The sequence below is a fragment of the Callithrix jacchus genome, chromosome 14, assembly GCF_049354715.1.
Source record: "Callithrix jacchus isolate 240 chromosome 14, calJac240_pri, whole genome shotgun sequence".
In the NCBI taxonomy this organism is placed as follows: Eukaryota; Metazoa; Chordata; class Mammalia; order Primates; family Cebidae; genus Callithrix; species Callithrix jacchus.
The window spans coordinates 1,106,950-1,133,012 of NC_133515.1; the positions used below are offsets into that span (position 1 = coordinate 1,106,950).

At 44.4% G+C, this 26,063-nt stretch overlaps 1 protein-coding gene across 1 annotated transcript in view; it reads right to left on the reverse strand.

Moving 5' to 3' along the window:
- LOC144579372 (centrosomal protein of 72 kDa-like) overlaps positions 1-9,683 on the reverse strand; it is a 51,184-nt gene extending 41,501 nt beyond the window's left edge. Inside the window, exons 1-3 of the mRNA XM_078350055.1 lie at positions 9,667-9,683; positions 7,805-7,859; positions 7,246-7,488 (exon numbers count right to left, since the gene is read on the reverse strand). Of these exons, the coding sequence (XP_078206181.1) occupies positions 7,246-7,488; positions 7,805-7,859; positions 9,667-9,683 (315 nt within the window). The remainder of the gene's footprint in view (positions 1-7,245; positions 7,489-7,804; positions 7,860-9,666) is intronic.
- Positions 9,684-26,063: the final 16,380 nt, after the last annotated feature.

Genomic DNA, 26,063 nt, shown 5'->3' on the forward strand with positions numbered 1-26,063 from the left:
TAGCAGAAGATGAGAAATAACTAAGATCAGAGCAGAACTGAAGGAGATAGAGACACGAAAAACCCTTCAAAAATTAATAAATCCAAGAGTTGGTTTTTTGAAAAGATCAACAAAATAGACAAACCAGTAGCCAGACTGATAAAAAAGAAAAGTGAGAACAACCAAATAGATGCAATAAAAAACGCTAAAGGGGAAATCACCACAGATTTCACAGAAATTCAAACCATCATCAGAGAATACTACAAACAACCCCGTGCACATAAACTAGTAAACCTGGAAGAAATAGATAAATTCCTGGACACCTGTCTTTTCAAGCCTAAACCAGGAGGGAGATGAAACTTTGAATAGACCAATAAAAAAGCTGAAGTCGAGGGAGCAATTAAGATGCTACCACACAAAAAAGCCCAGGTCCAGATGGGTTCACAGTCAAATTCTACCAGACACACAAAGAGGAGCTGGTACCATTCCTTCTGAAACTATTGCAAATAACCCAAGAAGAAGGAATTCTTCTCAAATCATTTTATGAGACTAACATCATCCTGATACTAAAACCCAGCACAGACCAAACAAGAAAAGAAAACTTCAGGCCAATATCCATGATGAACACAGATGCAAAAACCTTCAAAAAATACTGGCAAACCGATTGCAACCACACATCAAATAACATATCCATCATGATCAAGTAGGATTCATCCCAGGGATGAAAGGCTGGTTCAACATATGCAAGTCTATAAACATAATTCTGCACATAAACAGAACCAAAAACAAAAATCACATGATTATCTCAATTGACGCAGAGAAGGCATTTGACAAAATTCAACAGCTCTTTATGATAAAAACCCTCAATAAACTCAGTATTGATGAAATGTATATCAAAGTAATAAAAGCTATTTATGACAAACCAACAGCCAATATTATACTTAATGGTAAAAAACTGGAAGCATTCCCTTTGAAACCTGGCACTAAATAAAAATGGCCTCTCTCACCACTCCTATTCAATATAGTACTGGAAGTTCTAGCCAGAGCAATCAGGCAAGAAAAAGAAATAAAGTTTATTCAAATAGGAAAGTTGGAAGCCAAATTGTCTCTGTTAGCAGACGACATGATAGTATACCTACAAGACCCCATTGCCTCAGCCCAAAAACTCCTGAAACTGATAAGCAACTTCAGCAAAGTCTCAGGATATAAAATCTATGTGCAAAAATCACAAGCATCCCTATACACCAATAACAGAATAAAAGAGAGCCAAATCAAGAACAAACTGCCATTCACACTTGATAAAAATTAATAAAATACCTAGGAATACAACTCACAAGGAACGTAAGGGACCTCTTCAAGGAGAACTACAAACCACTGCTTGATGAAATAAGAGAGGACACAAACAGATGGAGAAACATTCCATGTTCATGGTTAGGAAGAATCAATATCGTGAAATGGCTATACTGCCCAAAGTAATTTACAAAATTAATGTTATACCCATCAAGCTACCATTGAATTTCTTCACAGAACTGGAACAAACCACCATGAACTTCATATGGAACCAAAAGAGAGCCCACATAGCCAAGTCAATTCTAAGCAAAGAGAACCCAGCAGGAGGCATCGCACTACTGGATTTCAAACTATACTACAAGGCTACAGTAATCAAAACAGCATGGTACTGGTACCAAAACAGAGATATAGACCAATGAAGCAGAACAGAGGCAACGGAGTCAACACAACATATCTACAACCATACAATCTTTGATAAACCTGACAAAAGCAATGGGGAAAGGACTCCCTGTTTAATAAATGGTGTTGGGAAAGCTGGCTAGCCATGTGCAGAAAGCAGAAACTGGACCCCTTCCTGACACCTTACACTAAAATTAACTCCAGATGGATTAAGGACTTAAACATAAGACCCGGCACCATAAAAACCCTAGAAGTAAATGTAGGCAAAACCATCCAGGACATAGGAGTAGGCAAGGACTTCATGATCAAAACACCAAAAGCATTGGCAACAAAAGCCAAAATAGACAAACGGGACCTAATGAAACTCCACAGCTTCGGCACGGCAAAAGAAACAGTCACTGGAGTGAATTGACAACCAACAGAATGGGAAAATATTTTTGCAGTTTACCCATCTGACAAAGAACTCATATCCAGAATTTATAAAGAACTCAAACAGATTTACAGGGAAAAAACAAACGAGCCCATTCAAAAATGGGCACAGAATATGAACAGACACTTTACAAAAGAAGACATACATGAGGCCAACAAACATATGAAAAAATGCTCATCATCACTGGTCATTAGAGAGATGCAAATCAAAACCACACTGAGATACCATCTCACGCCAGTAAGAATGACGATCATTAAAAAATCTGGAGACAACCGATGCTGGAGAAGATGTGGAGAAATAGGAACACTTTTACACTGTTGGTGGGAGTTTAAATTAGTTCAGTTATGTGGAAAACCGTGTGGTGATTCCTCAAAGTTTTAGAAATAGAAATTCTATTTGACCCAGCAATCCCATTACTGGGTAATATCCAAAGGACTATAAATCATTCTACTATAAGGTCACATGCACACGAATGTTCAATGCAGCACTGTTTACAATAGAAAAGACCTAGAACCAACCCAAATGCCCATCAATTGTAGACTGGACTGGGAAAATGTGGCACATATACAGCATGGAATATTATGCAGCAATAAAAAACGATGAGTTCATGTCCTTTGTAGGGACATGAATGAATCTGGAGACCATCAATTTCAGAAAACTGACACATGAACAGAAAATGAAATATCACATATTATCACTCATAGGCGAGTGAAAAAAATGAGAAACATGGACACGGGGAAGGAAGTACTACACATTGGGGTCTATTTGGGGGAATAGGGGAGGGACAGCGGGGGCGTGAGGTGGGGAGGGATTGCCTGGGGAGAAATACCAAAAGTGGGTGAAGGGGAGGAAAGCAGCAAACCACACTGCCATGTGTGTACCTATGCAACTATCTTGCACGTTCTGCACACATACCCCAAAACCTAAAATGCAAGAAAAAAAAGAAAAATATACCAACTGTTTGCTTGAATTATTTCATATTTTTTCTTGTTATGAGTAATGTTGAAAAGATTATTTATATTGCCATTTATTATCAGTAAGTTAATGAATATTTCATTCAAGTGCAGTTGGATCATTTAACAACAGGGATCCATAGTAAGAAACGTGTCTTTAGGCAATTCTGTGCAAACACCATAATCTGTACTTACACAAACCTAGATGGTATATAGCCTATCACACACCTAAGCTATGTGGCAGAGCCTATTACTCCTGAGCTACAAACTTGTGCCACATGTGACTGTACTGAAAACTATAAGCAATTGTATCATGATGGTAAATATTTGTGTATTTAAACATATCTAAACATGGAAAAGGTACAGTAAAAGTATGGTATGAAACATAAAAATTACAACTATTTATAGTAGCTTTATTATAGTCTTAAAAGATCACCATTGTATATGCAGTTTTTCATTGCCAGAAAAGTCATTACATGATGCATGGCTGTACCTTACTAAGAATTGTTTTCTAAATTAGTTTAGCACAGGTAACTATAGAAGTGGCAAACTTCCATTTGTATTATAATGGTAATTTTATATCTAGAACTTAATTTTTTGAGGATTCACTGATTAATATCAAAAGGAAAGCAGTTATTTACCTGTGACTTATATAATGAATGTGTTACACACACACAGCAAGGTGCTCCATATGGAGTAGAACATTTGGATAGTAGAGGGTGCAATTTTACCTTTAGTTCTGTATTTTAGTCATTAGAAATTATTATTTAATGGCTGAGAGAAAAATTTGAAGACTGTACTGTTTGTTGAAACTGTACACTATGAAACTGTATTTTAAAAAAAATGAGTCACATAAAGAAGGGTCCAAATTTCACAATCATGTGATGCTTTGCTTTACTTAGTACTTTCTAAATATAAAGTATTTAAATATCAGAAACTATTTTGTAAGAAATATTATTTTCACCTAATAAAATAAATAATATGTTTTCTACATACAGAAAAATATATATATATCAACATGATACTTTTCTGTTGTGGAGCTTCATTAATATTAAATATATATATTTTGTCTCTTGAGAAATGCTGCTTCCAAAAGGATTAGATATATTGATGACTACATCATGAGGCTCCCATTTTGTGGGAGGAAAAATATAATTAAAACCACTGAAGATAAATTATGCAATTCCAAGAGAGTTCTTATATTCACATGGTTATTAATGCTAAGGTTTTGTTGAAAATCCAGAAGTTTCATGCAGCTGAAAATTAGAAACTTAGATTTTTATTTAGACACTGAAGCAGCATTATAACATGACAGTTTAAGGCTTAATTTATAGCTATCTGTGGAATACATGTATAAAAAGCTTTGAATTTTGATCTTTTAATTAGACTTTTTAATAGATAAAGATTTATTTTATTTTCTCATAAGAAGGGCTTGTTTTTAAATTTTTTAAAGTTGACAAAAATTACTTTTTCCAAGACCTGTATTCAAGTATGATAAATTTGAAGAACTTTTGAAGTATTCTAGCTGACATTTTTTAATTACAGAAAACATCTACATGAGAAATATTTTTTTGCACTAGCCAATTATATATTTCTATCTTCTGATTTAATTTAACATCTATTTAACATAGCATTGTGATGTTATAATTATGTTTAATTCTGAAATGTTAGCACTTTTTTCTTCAATTGATTGTGATGTTAAACTTATGATTTTATATCTAGGGCCTACTCTGACATTCTATGAAAAAAGCAAAGCAAGAGCAAGGGAGAGGAGAAGAGAAATAAGTATATCATTTTTTTTTGAGATGGAATCTTGCTCTGTCGCTCAGGCTGGACTGCAGTGGCATGATATCGGCTCACTGCAATCTCCACCTCCTAAGTTCAAGCTATTCTTCTGCCTCAGCTTCCGAGTATCTGGGATTATAGGCACCTACCACCAAGCTCAGCTAATTTTTTGTATTCTTGGCAGAGACAGGGTTTTACCATATTAGCCAGGACGGTCTCGATCTCCAACCTTCTGATCTGCCCACCTCAGCCTCCCAAAGTGCTGGGATTACAGTCATGAGCTCTTGCCCCTGCTCAAGTATACGTTTTTTTTTTATTGGCTTTGCCTGCCCAGCATCCATTCTCCATTCTTCTGGTAAAAGGACTCTATCATTTGGGAGTTAGTTCTCACCCACTCTCTTTGCAACAGTGGGCACAGAACCCAGGCCTGAGCAGTCCAGTGGAGGGTGCATTGATAGGTTTGAAACCCAGGCCTGGGTGATGTTCATCTACTTTAAGAATTAACTTAGTAAAGGACTTTTGGAGATAAAATTTTTTCATGTATGTATACTTGCTTCTTGAACTTTGTTTGAATCTTAACTTTCAAATGATAAATGTTCAGGTTAACAATCGTGAAAATTATTAAGTATCTTAATTGAAAAAAGCATCTGCTTTTGAAATAATATCAAATGATATGAATAGTTTTCTAAAAGATGCAGGTATTAAGAAGAACTAGTGAAGAAAACCAACTCCGAATAAAGCAGTCAGGTTTTCAAGAAGCAGCTGGAACTGTGGAAGAAACAAAAACAAGAGCAGAACTGTTCATCCTGTAGACATTGCCTGTGTTACACCAAAGAGCACTGGACCTTGAAGAACGAATATCATAAGGCTAATTGGAAAAATGAAGGTGAGATTCTGGTGATTTAAAAGTGCATTAAGAGAGTAGAAAATGGTAGTTGGGTATCAAGACACCTTATTTTCTAGAAACAATTCAGAGCGACAAGAAGAAATCATGGTTATCAAAAAACTTAGACAAATATGTTGTTCAAAGAGTGATGATTGTTTGTTGTTTCTTTATTTTTAATTGCATTTTATGTTTTGGGGTACATGTGAAGAACATGCAAGATAGTTGCATAGGTGCACACATGGCAGTGTGATTTGCTGCCTTCCTCTTCTTCACCTACATCTGGCATTTCTCCCCATGCTATCTCTCCCCAACTCCCTACACCTTGCTGTCCCTCCCCAATTCCCCCCAACAGACCCCAGTGTGTAGTGCTCCCCTCCCTGTGTCCATGTGTTCTTATTGCTCAACACCCGCTTATGAGTGAGAACATGTGGTATTTCATTTTCTGTTCTTGTGTCAGTTGCTGAGAATGATGTTCTACAGGTTCATCCAGGTCCCTACAAAGAACATGAACTCATCGTTTTTGATTGCTGCATAACATTCCATGGTGGATATGGGCCACATTTTCACTGTCCAGTACACCATCGATGGGCCTTTGGGTTGATTCCAGGTCTTTGATATTGTAAACATTGCTGCAATGAACATTCGTGTGCATGTGTTCTGATAGTAGAACGATTTATAATCCTTTGGATATATACCCAGTATTAGGATGGCTGGGTCAAATGGAATTCCTATTTCTAGATCCTTCAGGAATTGCCACACTGTCTTCCACAATGGTTGAACTAATTTACACTCTCACCTTCCCTGAAGGAAACCTGAGGACTGTACCAGTCCTACCTGTGCAGCAGGACGAAAGGCCCGTGGAAGAGTATGGTTTTCACTGTTCTGTGCTTGTCTACGTTTTGCAGGAGTGACCCCCATTGGGATGAAAAGGCGATTAGGAGGGCTGCGGGTGGGAGCCAGACCCCCACTACAATAAGGCTTTAGAAAGCAGGAGCAACACAAAGAAGGCGGGGCCTCACAGCGCCTAAGCCGCTGAGGATGCACATCCACCAGAAGGTAGAAAGACTAGAGAGCAACCTTGCCTGAGTGCACAGGCCACACTTACGTCCAGCATACACGACTGGAACACACACATATAAACACGCAGAAAAATACACATGGACACACATAGACACATGCAGACACACACACATACAGAAAGACACACGGAGACATCCAACAGTTGCAGACAGCTCCTGAGGCTGTGGGGTTCTGCTCTCTGCCAGGAAGCCCCTCGAGGAGAGAGCAGTCCCCAGCACACAGGCTGGCAGTGTCTGGAATTCCCAGCAGGGACAGCTTTCAAGGAGACGCATCCCCCACAGCGTCTCAGGAGGCCTAAAGTATCCTGGGGATTCTTGGGGATCGCCCTGAGCATCCTTGAAGCTCCTCTGCAGCTTTCCTCAGCCTGGCTCCGCCCTGCAGAAACTCCTGAAATCGCGGGACTGTGGCGACGATCGACGTTAGAGAGGGGGTCGTTGCCCAACGCCGAAGCACTGCCACGGAGGGCCCCTGCCTGGCCAAGCCGCTGAGACGGCGGTTTCCCAGGCCACGGGGGCGGTCACTGTGACGTGACCCTCGGGTGGGCGCTCGCGCTTGCCACCCGCCGACTGCACATGAGCATTGGTATTCCCGGCTGGCCAGCCGCTATGTCTGCACCCCCACCAGCCGGCAGCAGTGGCTTGGAAAAATGCTGGCAGAGGTGTCTTAGGCGGCCCTTGGAAAGAAGGCTGCGGGCCACAAGCAGGGCAGGAGCCCTATCGTCCTGACTTCAGCGGCTCCCTGAAGCGGTTTTCCTATTCCGGTCCTCTGAAGAGGAAGGAAGCTTCAGAAAACGAGGTGGGTATTTTGGACTACTCTCCCCAGTAGATTCTGGATAAGACGGCATGGGCAGGGATCGGGTCTGAAGGGGCTGGAGATTCAGTCTGGTGAGGTGTGGTGGGGGTCCCTGGACCCCGGAAAGATGCCTAGACCCTCCGGGAAAGTGTCGGCGAATGTTCCCAGCTCCCTAGACTCACTGCCTCTCCTTCGACCTGGGCCACCCACCAAGGGGCCCTGCCTAGTGCTCTGAAAGCCCAGGGAGCCCTGCTTCTCATCACTGCTGTCCGGAGAAGGCGGCAAGAAAGGAAAAGCTGCGGCATGCGCAGCCTGCAGTAGAGGAGGCAACAACTACATCTGGCCTCCCCTGGGGGCAGATTGGGTGAAGACAGCTTCTCAGAAGCTTTCTGGGGTGAAGCCAAATCCCGAGACGGATATCCAGGCATGTTGCTGAGGACACCGATGAACGCCAGGCACAACATGCTAACGCATTTAGTCACTTTATTGTTTCAACAGAAAACTTCATCATCTTGCCACCAAGTGTTTTGACCAAAATTGCTTTGATGGCCTCTACACTGAGACCCCTTGTCAACTTGAACTGTCGAGAGAAAAATAATTCTCAGTGTAAAAAATGCAGATTCTCACTCTTATGGACACATAAGTCGGACTGTAACCGTGTGTGGAAGGTGAATCAGTGGATGAAATCTGTTTCTGAAGGACTGTTTTCACTAAATTCTATTTTATGGCAGGTCCTACCCTGCGGTTTGGTTTTACTTGTTTGCTGTTATGAGCAAATCATAAACACAGAACCTTCATCCCCTCCACACAAGCTTCTAGCATCCAACTTACCTGACAGGAGTTTCATTGTCTCCAGTTCCCTTGCAAATTGCACATTCAGATCTCCAGTCTTCAGCCTGGGGTTTCTTTTACAGCACAAACCCTCTTTGTCTTCTCTCCGTAGGAACCCTTTCCTGCCATCCAAGAGCCAATAAAAGAAAACAGGATAAGGATATAACGGAAATAATTTTCAGAAAGAAATCTTCTCAAAGGTAAGGCTGTGGAAAGGTGTGTAACTTCTTCGAACCTCATGTTTTCCTCCCTCAGGAACGAAGCTCTGTTTTCCTCCTCTGATTCTCTGGGAGAACTACAATAGCAAGAACAACATGGAAACTCCAGACCATATCAGGGGTTTGCTTAAGGACAAAATAAGTTTCCTCTGTCAAACATAGTGGCTTTAGTTAGGCTCTTGAGGAAATATCTATTTATCATTCATACTTTATGGTAACAGTATATGTTGTGACAATCGATGCCATGGAAAATGAAAAGTAACAAATTAAATGTACTGTATGTATACTTTCATAAATGTCTGTGATTAGCATTTACTCAAAGCATGTCAGTTTTCTGATCTTGTCCGGTGTGACTTCTACAGCTGAAATGCTAAACCTGGGATTGTCCTACACACGTAGTTTGGCCGCAGGTAGGCAGGTGCATGCATCTTTATGGACAGAGAGAATATCTCAGCAGCAGAAAAAGAGTAGAAGAAAAGGTCTCACAGCTCCTAAGTCCTAGTTAAGGTCAAACCAGTTACAATGCCATAGAAAGCATTCCTGAAAAGTAATTCAGCTAAAATTCACATTGTACAGTTCAGATTACATTGACCATTTCAATGAAGGTATACAGATGTTTAAGAAAAACTGTAAATACCTTGGTGTGCTCAATCTAAACAAAACGAGGTGACAGGTGATTCAACCCACCCGCCTTTCTGTATGATGTACTGCTTTTCTCCTGTCACCCAGGCTGGAGTGAAACGCTGCGATCTCGATTATTGCAACAACTGCATATTGGGTTCCAATGGCCGTTCTGCTGATGCCTTTAAAGTAACTGTGGTTGAATATGTCAACACCACCTGAAACAGACAACTTTCTGTTTATTTTCGTGAACCTAAAATCTATGTGTATTTGATTTGTACAAAACAGTTACAACAGCAAAACTAAGCGAATAAAAAAAAACCAGAATGCTGCCTAGCGATTCGTCCTTGCGCTGAGGCCTTTCGGAGCTTCTATGTAGAGTCCCAATTTTAGTGTACTTACTGCCGAAGCGAGCACATGTCGTGCCCGGCTCAGCCTTTTTATTTCTTTCGGTTTTTATGTGGTTTATAGCAAGCGGGTAGCGCTGTGTCTGTCGAGGCCTGTCTCGAATCTGTGATCTCACTCTTTGCCCGGTTCGACAATCCACTGTCATGAGATTACTAGTGTGATGCGCCGAGCCTAACTTAAGTTTTGCTTTTGTTCTGAAGACGCAGGTTTCCCATAACGGTCGGGCGAGTTTTAAAAACGCATCCACGAAATTTTTTGTGCGCTGGTCTTTGAAGCGCCTCAAGACAGGTTCCTGTGAGCCACCGTACCTGGCAGGCCGAGTTGTATGTTAACAAGAGAGAACGGAGTGACATTTCCCACCACTGTGTGTAATACCAGCTATCCTAGCTATTTGGGATGTCGAGGTGGGCGGTTCACCTGAGGTCACGAGTTCCGGGTCAGCCTGGGCATCTCGGTGAAAACACACTTCACTTAAAAAAAAAAGAAGTAGGAAAAAATCACAGAAATCAGCCAAATTGGTGGGCTCAATCTGAGCAAAACGAGGTGCGAGGAGGATCCAACCCCCACCTTACCTTTGTGTATGACGTACTGCTTTTCTCCTGTCACTCAGGCTGGAGTGAAACACTGCGATCTCGGCTTATTGCCACAATTGCATAGTGGGTTCCAGCGGCCGTTCTGCCGATTCCTTTCAAGTAACTGTGGTTGAATATGTCAACACCACCTGGAAAAGACAACTTTCTGTTTATTTTATGAACCTGAAAGCTATCTGTATTTGATTTGTACAAAACAGTTACAACGGCAAAACTAAATGAATAAATATAAAACGGAAAGCTGCGTAGCGGTTCATCCTTGCACTGAGGCCCCTTCGGGCTTTCATGTAGAGTCCCAATTTTAGTGTACGTGCTGCCATAGCGAGCAGACGCCATGCCTGGCTCAGCTTTTTTATTTCTTATGGTTTATATGTGGTTTATAACAAGCCAATAGCACAGTGTCGGTCGAGGCCTGTCTCAAATTTGTGATCTCACTGTCTGCACTTCTCGATATTGCACTTTCCTGGGTTTACAGGTGTGGTGCTCCAAGCCTAACCCAAGTTTTGTTTCCGTTCTGAAGACGGAGATTTCCCATATCGGTTGGTCGGGTCTCGAAAATGCATTCTCGAAATTTTCTTTGCGCTGGTCTTCGAAGCGCCTGAATGACAGTTCCTGTGAGCCACCGTACATGGCAGGCCGAGTTTCATGTTAACAGGAGAGAACCGAGAGACGTTGCCCAGCACTGTGAGTAACACCAGCTACCCTAGTAATTTGGAAGGTCCAAGTGGGTGGTTTACCTGAGGTCACAAGTTCCCGGTCAGCCTGGGCATCTCGGTGAAAATCCACTTCACTTAAAAAAAAAAGAAGTAGAAAAAGAAAATAACAGAAATCAGACAAATTGGTGTGCTCAATGTGAACTTAACGAAATGCCAGTTGGCCCCAACCCCCAACCCGCCTTTCTGTATGATGTACTGCATTTCTCCTGTCACCCGGGCTGTAGTGAAACACCGCAATCTTGGCTTATTGCCAGAACTGCAAAGTGGGTTCAAGCGGCCGTTCTACTGATTCCTTTCGAGTAACTGTGGTTGAATATGTCAACACCACCTGGAACAGACAACTTTCTGTTTATTTTTGATAACCTAAAATCTATCTGTATTTGATTTGTACAAAACAGTTACAACGGCAAAACTAGATACATAAATAGAAAACAGAAGGCTGCGTAGCATTCCATCCTTGCGCTGAGGCCTTTTCAAGCTTCTATGTAGAGTCCCAATTATAGTGTACCTGCTGCTAAAGCGAGGAAATGCCGTGCCCGGCTCAGCTTTTTTATTTCTCTCGGTTTTTATGTGGTTTATAGCAAGCTGGTAGTGCTGTGTCGGTTGAGGCCCATCTCAAATCCGTGATCTCACTGTCTGCCCAACTCAACATTCCACTGTCATGGGATTACAGGTGTGATGCGCCAAACCTAACCCAAGTTTTGTTTTTGTTCTGAAGACAGAGATTTCCCATATTGGTCGGGCGGGTCTCGAACATGCATCCTCGAAATTTTTCTGCACTGGTCTTCGAAGCTGCTAAATGACAAGTTCCTGTGAGCCACTGTACCTGGCAAGCTGAGTTTCATGTTAACAGGAGAAAACAAAGAGACATTGCCCAGCACTGTGAGTATCACCAGCTATCCTAGCCATTTGAAAAGTTGAGGTGGGTGCTTCACCTGAGATCATCAGTTCCGGGTCAGCTTGGACATCTCAAAGAAAACTTACTTCACTTAAAAAAAAGAAGTAGAAGAAGAAAATCACAGAAATCGGACAAACTGTAGTGCTCAATCTGAACAAACGAGGTGCCAGGTAGCTCCAACCCTTACACCGCCTTTCTGTGTGACGTACTGCTTTTCTCCTGTAACCCGGGCTGGAGTGAAACACTGCGATTTTGGCTTATTGCCACAACTGTATAGTGGGTTCCATCGGCCTTTCGGCTGATGCCTTTCAAGTACCTGAGGTTGAATATTTAAACACCACCTGGAACAGACAACTTTCTGCTTATTTTTGTGAACCTAAAATCTATCTGTATTTGATTTGTACAAAACAGTTACAACAGCAAAACTAAATGAATAAATAGAAAATGGAATGCTGTGTAGCGTTTCATCCTTGCGCCGAGGTCTTTTCGGGCTTCTATGTAGAGTTCAATTTTAGTGTACTTGCTGCTGAAGCGAGCACATGCCCTGCCCGGCTCAGCTTTTTTATTTCTTTTGGTTTTTATGTGGTTTATAGAAGGCAAGTTGCACTGTGTCGGTCGAGGCCCATCTCGAACCAGTGATCTCTCTGTCCGCTCGGCTCGACATTTCACTGTCATGGGATTACAGGTGTGATGTGCCGAGCCTAACCCAAGATTTTTTTTCTGTTCTGAAAACAGAGATTTTCCATATTTGTCGGGCATGTCTCTAACACGCATCCTCGAAATTTCATTTGCGCTGGTCTTCGAAGCACCTATATGACAGGTACCTCTGAGCCACCGTACCTGGCAGGCCTAGTTTCATGCTAGTGCTGAGGTCTTTTTGGGCTTCTATGTAGACTCCCAATTTCAGTGTATGTGGTGCCGAAGCGAGCACATGCTGTGCCCGGCCCAGCTTTTCTATTTCTTTTGATTTAAGTTGTTTATAGCAAGTGGGGAGCACTTTGTCGGTTGAGGCCAGTCTCGAATTTGTGATCTTACTGTCGGCCCAGCTTGACATTCCACTATCACGGGATTACAGGTGTGATGCGCCGAGCCTAACCCAAGTTTTGTTTCTGTTCTGAAGACGGAAATTTCCCATGTTGGTCAGGCGGGTCTCAAACACTCATCCTCGAAATTTTCTGTGCGTTGGTCTTCGAAGCGCCTAACTGACAAGTTTCTGTGAGCCACCGTACCTGGCAGGCCGAGTTTCATGCAAGCGCTGAGGCCTTTTCGGGCTTCTATGTAGAGTTGCAATTTCTGTGTACCTGCTGCTGAAGCGAGCACATGCAGTACACAGCCCGGCTTTTCTATTTCTTTCGGTTTTTATGTTGTTTATAGCAAGCGGGTAGTGCTGTGTCGGTCAAAGCCAGTGTCGAATTTGTGATCTCACCGTTTGCCATGCTTGACATTTCACTGTCACGGGATTACAGGTGTGATGTGCTGAGCCTATCCCAAGTATTGTTTCTGTTCTGAAGACGGAAATTTTCCATGTTGGTCGTTCGGCTCTCGAACACGCATCCTCGAAGTTTGCTTTGTGTTGGTCTTCAAAGCACCTAAATGACAGTTTCCCGTGAGCCACCGTACCTGGCAGGCCGAGTTTCATCCTTGCGCTGAGGCCTTTTTGAGCTTCTATGTAGAGTCCCAATTTAAGTGTAAGTACTGCCGAAGCAAGCACATGCCGTGCCCGGCTCAGCTTTTATATTTCTTTCGGTTTTTATGTGGTTTATAGCAAGCGGGTAGCGCTGTGTCGGTCAAGGCCTGTCTCGAATCTGTGATTTCACTGTTTGCTCGGCTTGACATTCCACTGTCATGGGATTACAGGTGTTATGCGCCGAGCCTAACCCAAGTTTTGATTTTGTTCTGAAGACGAAAATTTCCCATGTTGGTCAGGTGAATCTTGAACACGCATCCTCGAAATTTTCTTTGCGTTGGTCTTTGAAGCACCTAAATGACAGGTTTCTGTGAGCCACCATACATGGCAGGCTGAGTTTCATGCTATCGGTCATGCCTTTTCAGGCTTTTATGCAGAATCCCAATTTCAGTGTTCGTGCGGCCGAAGCGAGTACATGCCGTGCCTGGCTCAACTTTTTTATTTCTTACTGTTTTTATGTGGTTTATAGCAACCGCGTAGCGCTGTGTTGGTCGAGGCCAGTCTTGAATTTGTGATCTGACTGTCCGGCCGGCTCGGCATTCCACTGTCACGGGATTACAGGTGTGATGCGCCGAGCATAACCCAAGTTTTGTTTCTGTTCTGAAGACCGAAATTTTCCATGTTTGTTGGGCAGGTCTCGAACACGCATTCTCGAAATGTTCTTTGCGTTGGCTTTTGAATGGACTAAATGACAGTTTCCATGAGCCACCGTACCTGGCTTGCTGAGTGTCATGCTAGGGCTGAGGCCTTTTTGGGCTTCTATTTAGATTCCCAATTTCAGTGTACATTCTGCTGAAGAGAGCCCACGCTGTGCCCGGCTCAGCTTTTTTATTTCTTTCGGTTTTTATGTTGTTTATAGCAAGGGCATAGCGCTGTGTCGGTCGAGGCCAGTCTCAAATTTGTGATCTCACTATCCGCCTGGCTCGACATTCCACTGTCACGAGATTAGAGGTGTGATGCACTGAGCCTAATCCAAGTTTTGTTTCCGTTCTTGAGACGAAAATTTCTTACGTTGGTCGGGCGGGTCTTGAACACGCATCCTCGAAACTGTTCTTGCGTTGGTCTTTGAAGTGCCTAAATGACAGGTTCCTGTGAGCCACCATACCTGGCAGGCTGAGTTTCATGCTAGCGGTGAGGCCTTTTTGGGCTTCTATATAGAGTCTGAATTTTAGTGCCTGGCTCAGCTTTTTTATTTCTTTTGGATTTATGTTGTTTATAGCAAGCCGGTAGCGCTGGGTTTGACGAGGCCAGTCTCAAATTTGTGATCTCACTGTCCACTTTGCTCGATATTCCACTATCACGGGATTACAGGTGTGATGCCCCGAAGCTAACCCACGTTTGGTTTCCGTTCTGTAGACGAAAATGTCCCATGTTGGTCAGGCGGGTCTCTAACACGCATCCTAGAAATTTTTTGCGTTGTTCTTTGAAGCGCCTTTATGACAGGTTCCTGTGAGTCACCGTACCTGGAAGGCCGAGTTTCATGCTAGCGCTGAGGCCTTTTTGGGCTTCTATGTAGAGTCCCAATTTCAGTTTAAGTGCTGTTGAAGTGAGCACATGCCGTGCCCGGCTGAGCTATTTTATTTCTTTTGGTTTATATGTTTTTTATAGCAAGCGGGTAGTGCTGTGTCCATCGAGGCCAGTCTCGAATTCGTGATCTCACTCCTTGCCCGGCTCGACATTCCACTATCACGAGATAACAGGTGTGATGCGCTGAGCCTAACCCATGTTTTGTTTCCGTTCTGAAGACGAAAATTTCCTATGTTTGTCGAGCGGGTCTCAAACACGCATCCTCGAAATATTTTTTGCGTTGGTCTTCGAAGCGCCTAAATGACAGGTTTCTGTGAGTTACCATACCTGGCAGGCCGAGTTTTATGCTAGCGTTGTGGCATTTTCGGGCTTCTTTTAGAGTCCCAATTTCAGTGTACGTGCTGCCGAAGCGAGCACATGCCGTGCCCGGCTGAGCTTTTTTATATGTTTCGGTTTTTATTTTGTTTATAGCAAGCGGGTAGCACTGTGTCAGTCGAGGCCAGTCTCGATTCTGTGATCTCACTGTTTGACCGGCTTGACATTCCACAGTCACTGTATTGCAGGTGTGATGCGCCAAGCCTAACCCAAGTTTTGTTTCGGTCCTGAAGATGGAAATTTCCCATGTTGGTCGGTCGGGTCTCGAATACACATCCTCGAAATTTTCTTTGCGTTGTTCTTTGAAGCGCCTAAATGACAGGTTTCCGTGAGCCACCGTACCTGTCAGGCCGAGTTTCATGCTAGCGGGGAGGCCTTATTGGCCTTCTATGTAGAGTCCCAATTTCAGTGTATGTGCCTCTGAATCTAGCGCATGTTATGCCCCGCTCAGCTTTTCTATTTCTTTCGGTTTTTATGTTGTTAATAGCAAGCGGGTAGCGCTGTGTCAATCTAGGTTAGTCTCGAATTTGTGATCTCACTGCCCGAACGCATCAACATTCCACTGTCACGGGATCATAGGTGTGATGCGCCGATCCTATGACAAGTTTTGTTTTTGTTCTGAAGACCAAAGTTTTCCGTGTTAGCCGGGCGGGTCTCAAACACGCATCCTGAAATTTTCTTTGCATTGGTTTCGAAGCACTTAAATGACAGGTCCCTGGGAGCCATCATAACTGGCAGGCTGAGATTCATGCCTGTGGTGAGGCCTTTTCCGTCTTCCATGTAGAGTCCCAATTTCAGTGTACGTGCTGCCGAAGTGAGGAACATGCCGTGCCAGGCTCAGCTTTTATATTTCTTTCGGTTTCTCTGTTGTTTATAGCAAGCGGGTAGCACTGGGTCAGTCGAGGCAAGTCTCTGTTCTGAAGACGAATATTTCCCATGTTGGTCGGGCGGTTCTCGAACACTCATACTCGAAATTTGATTTGTGTTGGTCTTCGAAGCGCCTAAATGACAGGTTGCTGTGAGTCAATTTTCCTTGCAGGCTGAGATTTATGTTAGCTCGAAGGCCTTTTCGGGCTTCTATGTAAAGTCCCAACTTCAGTGTACATGCTGCCGAAGCAAGCACATGCCGTGCCCGTCTCAGCTTTTCTATTTCTTTCGGTTTTTATGTTGTTTATTGCAAGCAGGTAGCGCTGTGTCTGTCGAGGCCAGTCTTGAATTTGTGATCTCACTGTCTGACCGCCTCGAGATTCCACTGTCACGGGATTACAGGTGTGATGCGCCAAGCCTAACCCAAGTTTTGTTTCCGTTCTTGAGACAAAAATTTCTTACGTTGGTCGGGCTGGTCTCGAACAGGCATCCTCGAAATTTTTCTTGCGTTGGTCTCTGAAGTGCCTAAATGACAGGTTCCTGTGAGCCACCGTACCTGGCAGGCCGAATTTCATGCTAGAGGTGAGGCCTTATCGGGCTTCTATGTAGAGGCCCAAATTTCAGTGTTCATGCTGCAGAAGTGAGCACATCCCATGCCTGGCTCAGCTTTTTTATTTCTTTCGGTTTTTATGTTGTTTATAGCAATTGGGTAGCACTGTGTCGGTCGAGGGCAGTCTCGAATTTGTAATCTCACTGTCCACCCGGCTCGACAATCCACTGTCACGGAATTAGAGATGTGATGTGCTGAGCCTAACCCAAGTTTTGTTTCCGTTCTGAAGACGTAAATTTCCCATGTTGGTCAGGCGGGTCTTGAACATGTATCCTCAAAATTTTCTATGCGTTGGTTTTCGAAGCGCCCAAATGACAGGATCCTGTGGCCGAGTTTCCTGCTAGCGCTGAGGCCTTTTTGGGCTTCTATGTAGAGTGCCAATTTCAGTGTACATGCTGTTGAAGCGAGCACATGACATGCCCGGATGAGCTTTTCTATTATTTTCAGTTTTTATGCTTTTTATAGCAAGCGGGTAGCGCAGTTTCGGTCGAGGCCAGTGTCGAATTTTTATCTCACTCTCCCTTTGGCTCGACATTCCACTGTCATGAGAATACAGATGTGATGGGCCGAGCGTAAACCAAGTTTTGTTTCCATTCTGACGACGGAAATTTCCCATGTGGGTCGTGCGGGTCTTGAACACGCATCCTCGAAATATTCTTTCCGCTGGTCTTCGAAGCGCCTAAATGACAGGTTTCGGTGAGCCACTGTACCTGGCAGGCTGAGTTTCATGCTAGCGTTGTGGCATTTTTGGGCTACTTATAGAGTTTTAATTTTAGAATACGTGCTGCCGAAGCAAGCACATGCCGTGCCCGGCTTAGCTTTTACATTTCTTTCGGTTTTTATGTTGTTTATAGCAAGCGGGTAGCACTGTGTCGGTCGAGGCCAGTCTCAATTCTGTGATTTCAGTGTCCGCCCGGCTCGCCATTCCACTGTCACGGTATTGCAGGTGTGATGCGCCGAGCCTAACCCAAGTTTTGTTTCCGTTCTGAAGACAGAAATTTCCCAAGTCGGTTGTGGTGTCTCGAACATGCATCCTCGAAATTTTTTGCGTTGCTTTTCGAAGCGCCTAAATGATAGGTTCCTGTGAGCCACCGCACCTGTTTGGCCGAGTTTCATGCTAGCGCTGAGACATTTTCGAGCTTCTCTTTAGAGTCCCAATTTCAGTGCCCTGCTCAGATTTTTATTAATATCGGTTTTTATGTTGTTTATAGCAAGGGGGTAGCACTGTGTCTGTCGAGGCCAGTCTCGAATTTGTGATCTCACTGTCCTCCCGGCTAGACATTCCACTATCATGGGATTACACGTGTGATGGGCCAAGCCTAACCCAAGTTTTGTTTTTGTTCTGAAGACGGAACTTTTCCACGTTAGTCAGGCGGGTCTCGAACACGCATCTTGAAATTTTATTTGCGTTGGTCTTCGAAGCACCTAAATGACAGGTTCCTGTGAGCCACCGTACCTGGCAGGCTGAGTTTCATGCTAGCAATGAGGCCTTTTTGGGCTTCTATGTAGAGTCCCACTTTCCGTGTACGTACTGCCAAAGCGAGCACATGCCGTACCCGGCTCAGCTTTTTTATTGTTTTCGGATTTTATGTTGTTTATACCAAGCGGGTAGTGCTGTGTCGGTCGAGGCAAGTTTCCGTTTTGAAGACGGAAATATTCCATATTGGTCAGGCGGGTCTCGGACATTCTTATTCGAAATTTTTTTGCGTTCGTTTTCGAAGCGCCTAAATGAATGGTTCCTGTGAGCCTCCGTTCCTGGCAGGCTGAGTTTTATGTTAGCGCTGAGGCCTTTTCGGGCTTCTATGTAGAGTCCCAATTTCAGTGTACGTTCTGCCGAAGCGAGCACATGTCATGGCCGGCTGAGCTTTTTTTATTTCTTTCGGTTTTTATGCTTTTTATAGCAAGCGGGTAGCACCGTGTCGGTCTCAGCCAGTCTCGAATTTGTGATCTGACTCTCCGCCCGGCTCGACATTCCACTGTCACGAGATTACAGGTGTGATGCACCGAGCTTAACCCAAGTTTTGTTTCCGTTGTGTAGACGGAAATTTCCCATGTGGGTCGTGTGGGTCTCGAACACGCATCCTCGAAATATTCTTTGCGTTGGTCTTCGAAGCACCTAAATGACAGGTTTCTGTGAGCCACTGTACCTGGCAGGCCGAGTTTCATGCTAGCGTTGTGGCATTCTCGGGCTTCTTTTAGAATCCCAATTTCAGTATACGTGCTGCAGAAGTGAGCACATGCCGTGCCCGGCTGAGCTTTTTTTTCTTTCGGTTTATATGTTGTTGATAGCAAGTGGGTAGCACTCTGTCGGTCGAGGCCAGTCTCGATTCTGTGATCTCACTGTCCACCGGGCTCGACATTCCACTGTCACGGTATTGCAGGTGTGATACGCCGAGCCTAACACAAGTTTTGTTTTTGTTCTGAAGATGGAAATGTCCCATGTTGGTCGGGCGTGTCTCAAACATGCATCCTCGAAATTTTCTTTGCGTCTTCAAAGCGCCTAAATGACAGGTTCCTGTGAGCCACCGTATGTGGCAGGCCGAGTTTCATGCTAGCAGGGAGGCCTTATCGGGCTTCTATGTAGAGTCCCAATTTCAGTGTACATGCTGCTGAAGCGAGTGCATGCCATGCCCTGCTCAGCTTTTTTATTTCTTTCGGTTTTTATGTTGTTAATAGCAAGCGGGTAGTGCCGTGTCGGTCGAGGCCAGTCTCGAATTTGTGAACTCATCGTCTGCCCTGCTCAACATTCCACGGTCAGGGGATTACAGATGTGATGCGCCGAGTCTCATCCAAGTTTCGTTTTAGTTCTGAAGACGGAAATATCCCATGTTGGTCAGGCGGGCCTCGAACCCGCATTTTCAAAATTTTCTTTGGGTTAGTCTTCGAAGCGCCTAAATGACAGTTTTCTGTGAGCTACGGTTCCTGGCATGCCGAGTTTCATGCTAGCGCTGAACCCTTTTCGAGCTTTCGTGTAGAGTCCCAATTTCAGTGTACGTTCTGCCAAAGTGAGCACATGCCATGCCCGGCTCAGCATTTTTATTTCTTTTGCTATTTATATTGTTTATAGCAAGGGGTAGTGCTGTGTCGGTCGAGGCCAGTCTAGAATTTGTGATCTCACTGTCCACCCGGCTCGACATTCCACTGTCACAGGATAAGAGGTGTGATGTGCCGAGCCTAACCCAAGTTTCTTTTCCGTTCTGAAGACAGAAATTTCCCATTCTGATCGGGCGGGTTTCGAACACGCATCCTCGAAATTTTCTTTGGGTTTGTCTTCGAAGCATTTAAATGACAGGTTTCTGTTACCCACCGTACTTGGCAGGCCGAGTTTCATGCTAGCGCTGAGGCCTATTCGGGCTTTTATGTAGAGTCCCAATTTCAGTGTATGTGCTGCCGAAGCGAGCACATGTCGTGCCCGGCTCAGCTTCTTTATTTCTGTCAGTTTTAATGTTGTTAAACAGCAAGTGGGTAGTGCTGTGTCTGTCGAGGCCAGTCTCGAAATTGTGATCTCACTCTCCGCCCGGCTCGACATTCTGCTGTCACAAATTACAAGTGTGATGAGCCAAGCCTAACCCAAGTTTAATTTTTGTTCTGAAGACGAAAATTTTTCATGTTGGTCGGGCTTGTCTCGAACACGCATCCTCAAACTGTTCTTTGCATTGGTCTTTGAAGCGCCTAAATTACAGGTTTTTCTGAGCCACTGTACCTGGCAGACCGAGTTTCATGCTAGTGCTGAGGCCTTTTCGGGCTTTTGTGTAGAGTCCCAATTTTAGTGTACGTGCTGCCGAAGTGAGCACATGCCGTGCGCGGCCCATGTTTTTTTTTCTTTCGGTTTTTATGTTGTTTATAGCAAGCGGGTAGCGCTGTGTCGGTCGAAGCCAGTCTCGAATTTGTGATCTCACTCTCCACGAGGCTCGACCTTCCAGTGTCACGGGATTACAGGTGTGATGCACGGAGATTAATTCAAATTTTGTTTCCGTTCTGAAGACGGAAATTTCCCAAGTCAGTCTGGCGGATCTCAAACATGCATCCTTGAAATTTTGTTGCGTTTGTCTTTGAAGCACCTAATTGACAGGTCCCTGTGAGCCATCGTACCTGGCATGCCAAATTTCATGCTATTGATCAGGCCTTCTCCGGCTTTTATGTAGAGCCTTAATTTCAGTGTATGTGCTGCCGAAGCAAGCCGATGTTGTGCCCGGCAGAGCTTTTTTATTTCTTTCAGCTTGTATGTTGATTCTAGCAATTGGGTAGTGCTGGGTCAGTCGAGGCCAGTCTCGAGTATGTGATCTTACTGTTTGCACGGCTTGACATTTCACTGTCACGGGATTACAGGTGTGATGCGTCTAGCCTAACCCAAGTTTTGTTTTCGTTCTGAAGTCGGAAAACTCCCATGTTGGTTGGACGGGTCTCGAACACTCATCCTCAAAATTTTCTTTGCGTTGGTCTTCGAAGCACCTTAATGACAGGTTCCTGTGAGTCACCGTACCTGGCAGGCCGAGTTTCATGCTTGAGCTTAGGTTTTTTTGGGTTCTATGTAGAGTCCCAATTTCAGTGTACGTGCTGCCAAAGTGAGCACATGCCGTGCCCGGCACGGCTTTTTTAGTTCTTTCTGTTTTTATGTTGCTTATAGCAGGCGTGTAGTGCTGTGTCAGTCGAGGCCAGTCTCGAATTTGCGATTTCACTGTTCGACCGGCTGAATCTTCCACTGTCACGGAATTACAGGTGTGATGCGCTGAGCCTAACCCAAGTTTTGTTTTCGTTCTTAAGACGAAGATTTCCCATATTGGTCGGTCGGGTCTCGAACACCCATCCTCAAAATATTGGTTGGGCTGGTCTTTGAAGCGCCTAAATGACAGGTTTCTGTGAGCCACCATACCTGGCAGGCCGAGTTGCATGTTAACAAGAGAAAACGGAGGGACGTTGCCCAGCACTGTGACTAACACCAGCTATCCTAGCCATTTGGGAAGTCGAGGCTGGCGGTTAACCTGGGGTCACGAGTTCCGGGTCAGCCTGGGCATCTGGGTGAAAACCTACTTCACTTAAAAAAAGTAGAAAAAGAAAATCACAGAAATCAGACAAATTGGTGTGCTCAATCTGAACAAACGAGATGCCAGGTGGCTCCAACACCCACCCTGCCTTTCTGTATGACGTACTGCTTTTCTACTGTCACCCAGGCTAAAGTGAAACACTGCGATCTCGGCTTTTTGCCACAACTGCGTAGTGGGTTCCAGCCGCCATTCTGCCGATTCCTCACAAGTGACTGTGGTTGAATATGTCAATACCACCTGGAACAGACGACTTTCTGTTTATTTTTGTGAACATAAAATCTTTCTGTATTTGATTTGTACAAAACAGTTACAACAACAAGACCAAATGAATAAATAGAAAACGGAACGCTGTGTAGCGTTTCATCCTTGCTCTGAGGTCTATTCAGGCTTCTATGTAGAGCCCCAATTTTAGTGTACGTGCTGCCGAAGCGAGCACATGCCGTGCCCGGCTCAGCTTTTATATTTATTTCGGTTTTTATGTGGTTTATAGCAAGCAGGTAGCACTGTGTCGGTCGAGACCCGTCTCTAATCTGTGATCTCACTGTTTGCTCAGCTCGACATTCCACTGTCATGGGATTACAGGTGTGATGCACCGAGCCTAACCCAAGTCTTGTTTCCATTCTGAAGACGGAGATTTCCCATATCGGTAGGGCGGGTCTCCAACAGGCATCCTAGAATTTTTTTTGCGCTGGTCTTCAAAGCGCCTAAATGACAGGTTCCTGTGGGCCACCGGCCGCGTTTCATGTTTACAAGAGAAAACGGAGAGACGTTGCCCAGCACTGTGAGTAACACCAGCTATCCTAGCCATTTGGGAGGTCGAGGTGGGCAGTTCTCCTGAGTTCACGAGTTCCGGGTCAGCCTGGGCATCTCTGTGAAAACCCACTTCACTTAAAAAAAAAGAAGTAGAAGAAGAAAATCACAGAAATCAGACAAATTTGTGTGCTCACTCTGAACAAACCTGGGTGCCAGGTGGCTCCAAACCCCACCCCGCCTTTCTGTATGTCGTACTGCTTTTCTCCAGTCACCCGGGCTGGAGTGAAACACTGTGATCTCGGCTTGTTGCCACAACTGTATAGTGGGTTCCATCGGCCATTCTGTCGATGCCTTTCAAGTACCTGTGGTTGAATATTTCAACACTACCTGCAACAGACAACTTTCTGCTTATTTTTGTGAACCTAAAATGTATCTGTATTTGATTTGTACAAAACAGTTACAACGGCAAAACTAAATGAATAAAGAGAAAATGGAACACTGCGTAGCGTTTCATCCTTGCGCTGAGGTCTTTTCGGGCTTCTATGTAGAGTTTCAATTTTAGTGTACTTGCTGCTGAAGCGAGCACATGCCCTGCTCGGCTCAGCTTTTTTATTTCTCTTGGTTTTTATGTGGTTTATAGCAAGCAAGTGGCGCTGTGTCGGTCGAGGCCCGTCTCGAACCGGTGATCTCTCTGTCTGCTCGGCTCAATATTTTACTCTCATGGGATTACAGGTGTGATGCGCTGAGCCTAGCCCAAGTTTTTTTTCCGTTCTGAAAACGGAGATTTTCCATATTTGTCGGGCATGTCTCTAACATGCATCCTCGAAATTTCATTTGGGTGGTCTTTGAAGCGCCTATATGACAGGTACCTCTGAGCCACCGTACCTTGCAGGCCTAGTTTCATGCTAGCACTGAGGCCTTTTCGGGCTTCTATGTAGAGTCCCAATTTTAGTGTAGGTGCTGCCGAAGCGAGGACATTCTGTGCCCGGCTAAGCTTCTTTATTTCTTTCGGTATTTATGTGATTTATTGCAAGCCGGTAGTGCTATGTTGGTTGAGGCCCGTCTCGAATCTGTGATCTCACTGTCAGCCCGACTCGACATTCCACTGCCATGGGATTACAGGTGTGATGCGCCGAGCCTATCCCAAGTTTTTTTTTCCATTCTGAAGACGGAGATTTTTCATATCAGTTGAGTGGATCTCGAACACGCATCCTCGAAATTTTTTTCACACTGGTCTTCGAAGCTTTGAAAACGACAGTATCCTGTGAGCCACCATACCTGTTAGGACGAGTTTCATGTTAACAAGAGAGAACAGAGAGTCTTAGCCCAGCATTGAGAGTAACACCAACTATCCTAGCTATTTGTTAGGTCGAGTTGGGCGGTTAACCTGAGTTCATGAGTTCCGGGTCAGCCTGGGCACCTCAGCAAAAACCCACTACACTTAAAAAGAAGAAGAAAAACAAAATCACAGAAATTAGACAAATTGGTGGGCTCAATCTGAAAAAATCGAGGTGCCAGGTGGCTCCAAACCCCAACCCGCCTTTCTGTATGACGTACTGCTTTTCTCTTGTCACCAGGGCTGGAGTGAAACACTGCAATCCCGACCTACTGCCACAACTGCATAGTGGGTTCCAGCGGTTGTTCTGCCGATGCCTTTCAAGTAACTGTGGTTGAATATGTCAACACCACCTGGAACAGACAGCTTTCTGTTTATTTTTGTTAACCTAAAATCTATCTGTATTTGATTTGTACAAAAGAGTTACAACGGCAATCCTAAATGAATAAATAGAAAACGGAATGCTGCGTAGCGTTTCATCCTTGTGCTGAAACGTTTTCGGGCTTCTATGTGGAGTCCCAATTTTAGTGTACGTCCTTCCGAAATGAGCACATGCCGTGCTTGGCTCATCTTTGTTATTTCTTTCGGTTTTTATGTGGTTTATAGCAAGCGGGTAGCGCTGTGTCGGTCGAGACCCATCTCGAATCTGTGATCTCACTGTCCGCTTGGCTTGAGATTCCACTGTCATGGGATTACAGGTGCGATTAGTCGAGCCTAACCCAAGATTTGTTTCCATTCTGAAGATGGAGATTTCCCATATGGGTCGAATGGGTCTCGAATATGGATCCTCAAAATTTTTTTTGCGCTGGTCTTCGAAGCGCCTAAATGACAGGTTTCTGTGACCCACTGTACCTGGCAGGCCGAGTTTCATGTTAACGAGAGAGAATGGAGAGATGTTGCCCAGCACGGTGAGTAACACCAGCTATCATAGCCATTTGGGAGGTCGAGTTGGGTGGTTCACCTGAGGTCATGAGTTCCGGGTCAGCCTGGGCATCTGGCTGAAAACCCACTTCACTTAAAGAAAAAAGTAGAAAAAGAAAATCAGAGAAATCAAACAAATTGTTGTGCTCGATTAGAACAAAACGAGGTGCCAGGTGGCTCCAACTCCCACCCTGCCATTCTGTATGATGTAGTGCTTTTCTCCTGTCACCCGGGCTGGAGTGAAACACTGCAATCTCGGCTTCAGGCCACAACTGCATAGTGGGTTTCAGCGGTCGTTCTGCCTATGCCTTTCAAGTAAATGTGGTTGAATATGTTAACACCACCTGGAACAGACAACTTTCTGTTTATTTTTGTGAAACTAGAATCTATTTGTATTTTATTTGTACAAAACAGTTACAGCAGCATAACTAAATAACTAAATAGAAAAAGGAAGGATGCGTAGTGTTGCATCTTTGCATTGAGGCCTTTTCGGGCTTCTGGGTAGAGTCCCAATTTTAGTGTACGTGCTGCTGAAGCAAGCACATCCCGTGCCCGGCTCAGCTTTTTTATTTCTTTCAGTTTTTATGTGGTTTATAGCAAGCGGGTAGTGCTGTGTCGGTCGAGGCCCATCTCGAATCTGTGATCTCGCTGTCCACCCGGCTGGACATACCACTGTCATGGGATTACACGTGTGATGCACCGAGCCTAACCCAGGTTTTGTTTTCGTTGTGAAGACGGAGATTTTCCATATCGGTTGGGCGGGTCTTGAACACGCATCCTCAACATATTTTTTGCGGTGTTCTTCGAAGCACCTAAATGACAAGCTCCTGTGAGCCATCGTGCCTGGCAGGCCGAGATTCATGATAACAAGAGAGAACAAAGAGACGTTGCCCAGTACTGTGAGTAACACCAGCTGTCCTAGCCATTTGGGAGGTCGAGGTTGGCGGTTCACCTGAGGTCACGAGTTCTGGGTCAGCTTGAGCATCTCGGTGAAAACCCACATCACTTTAAAAAAAAGAATTAGAAACTGAACTTCACAGAAATTAGACAGATTGGTGTGCTCAAT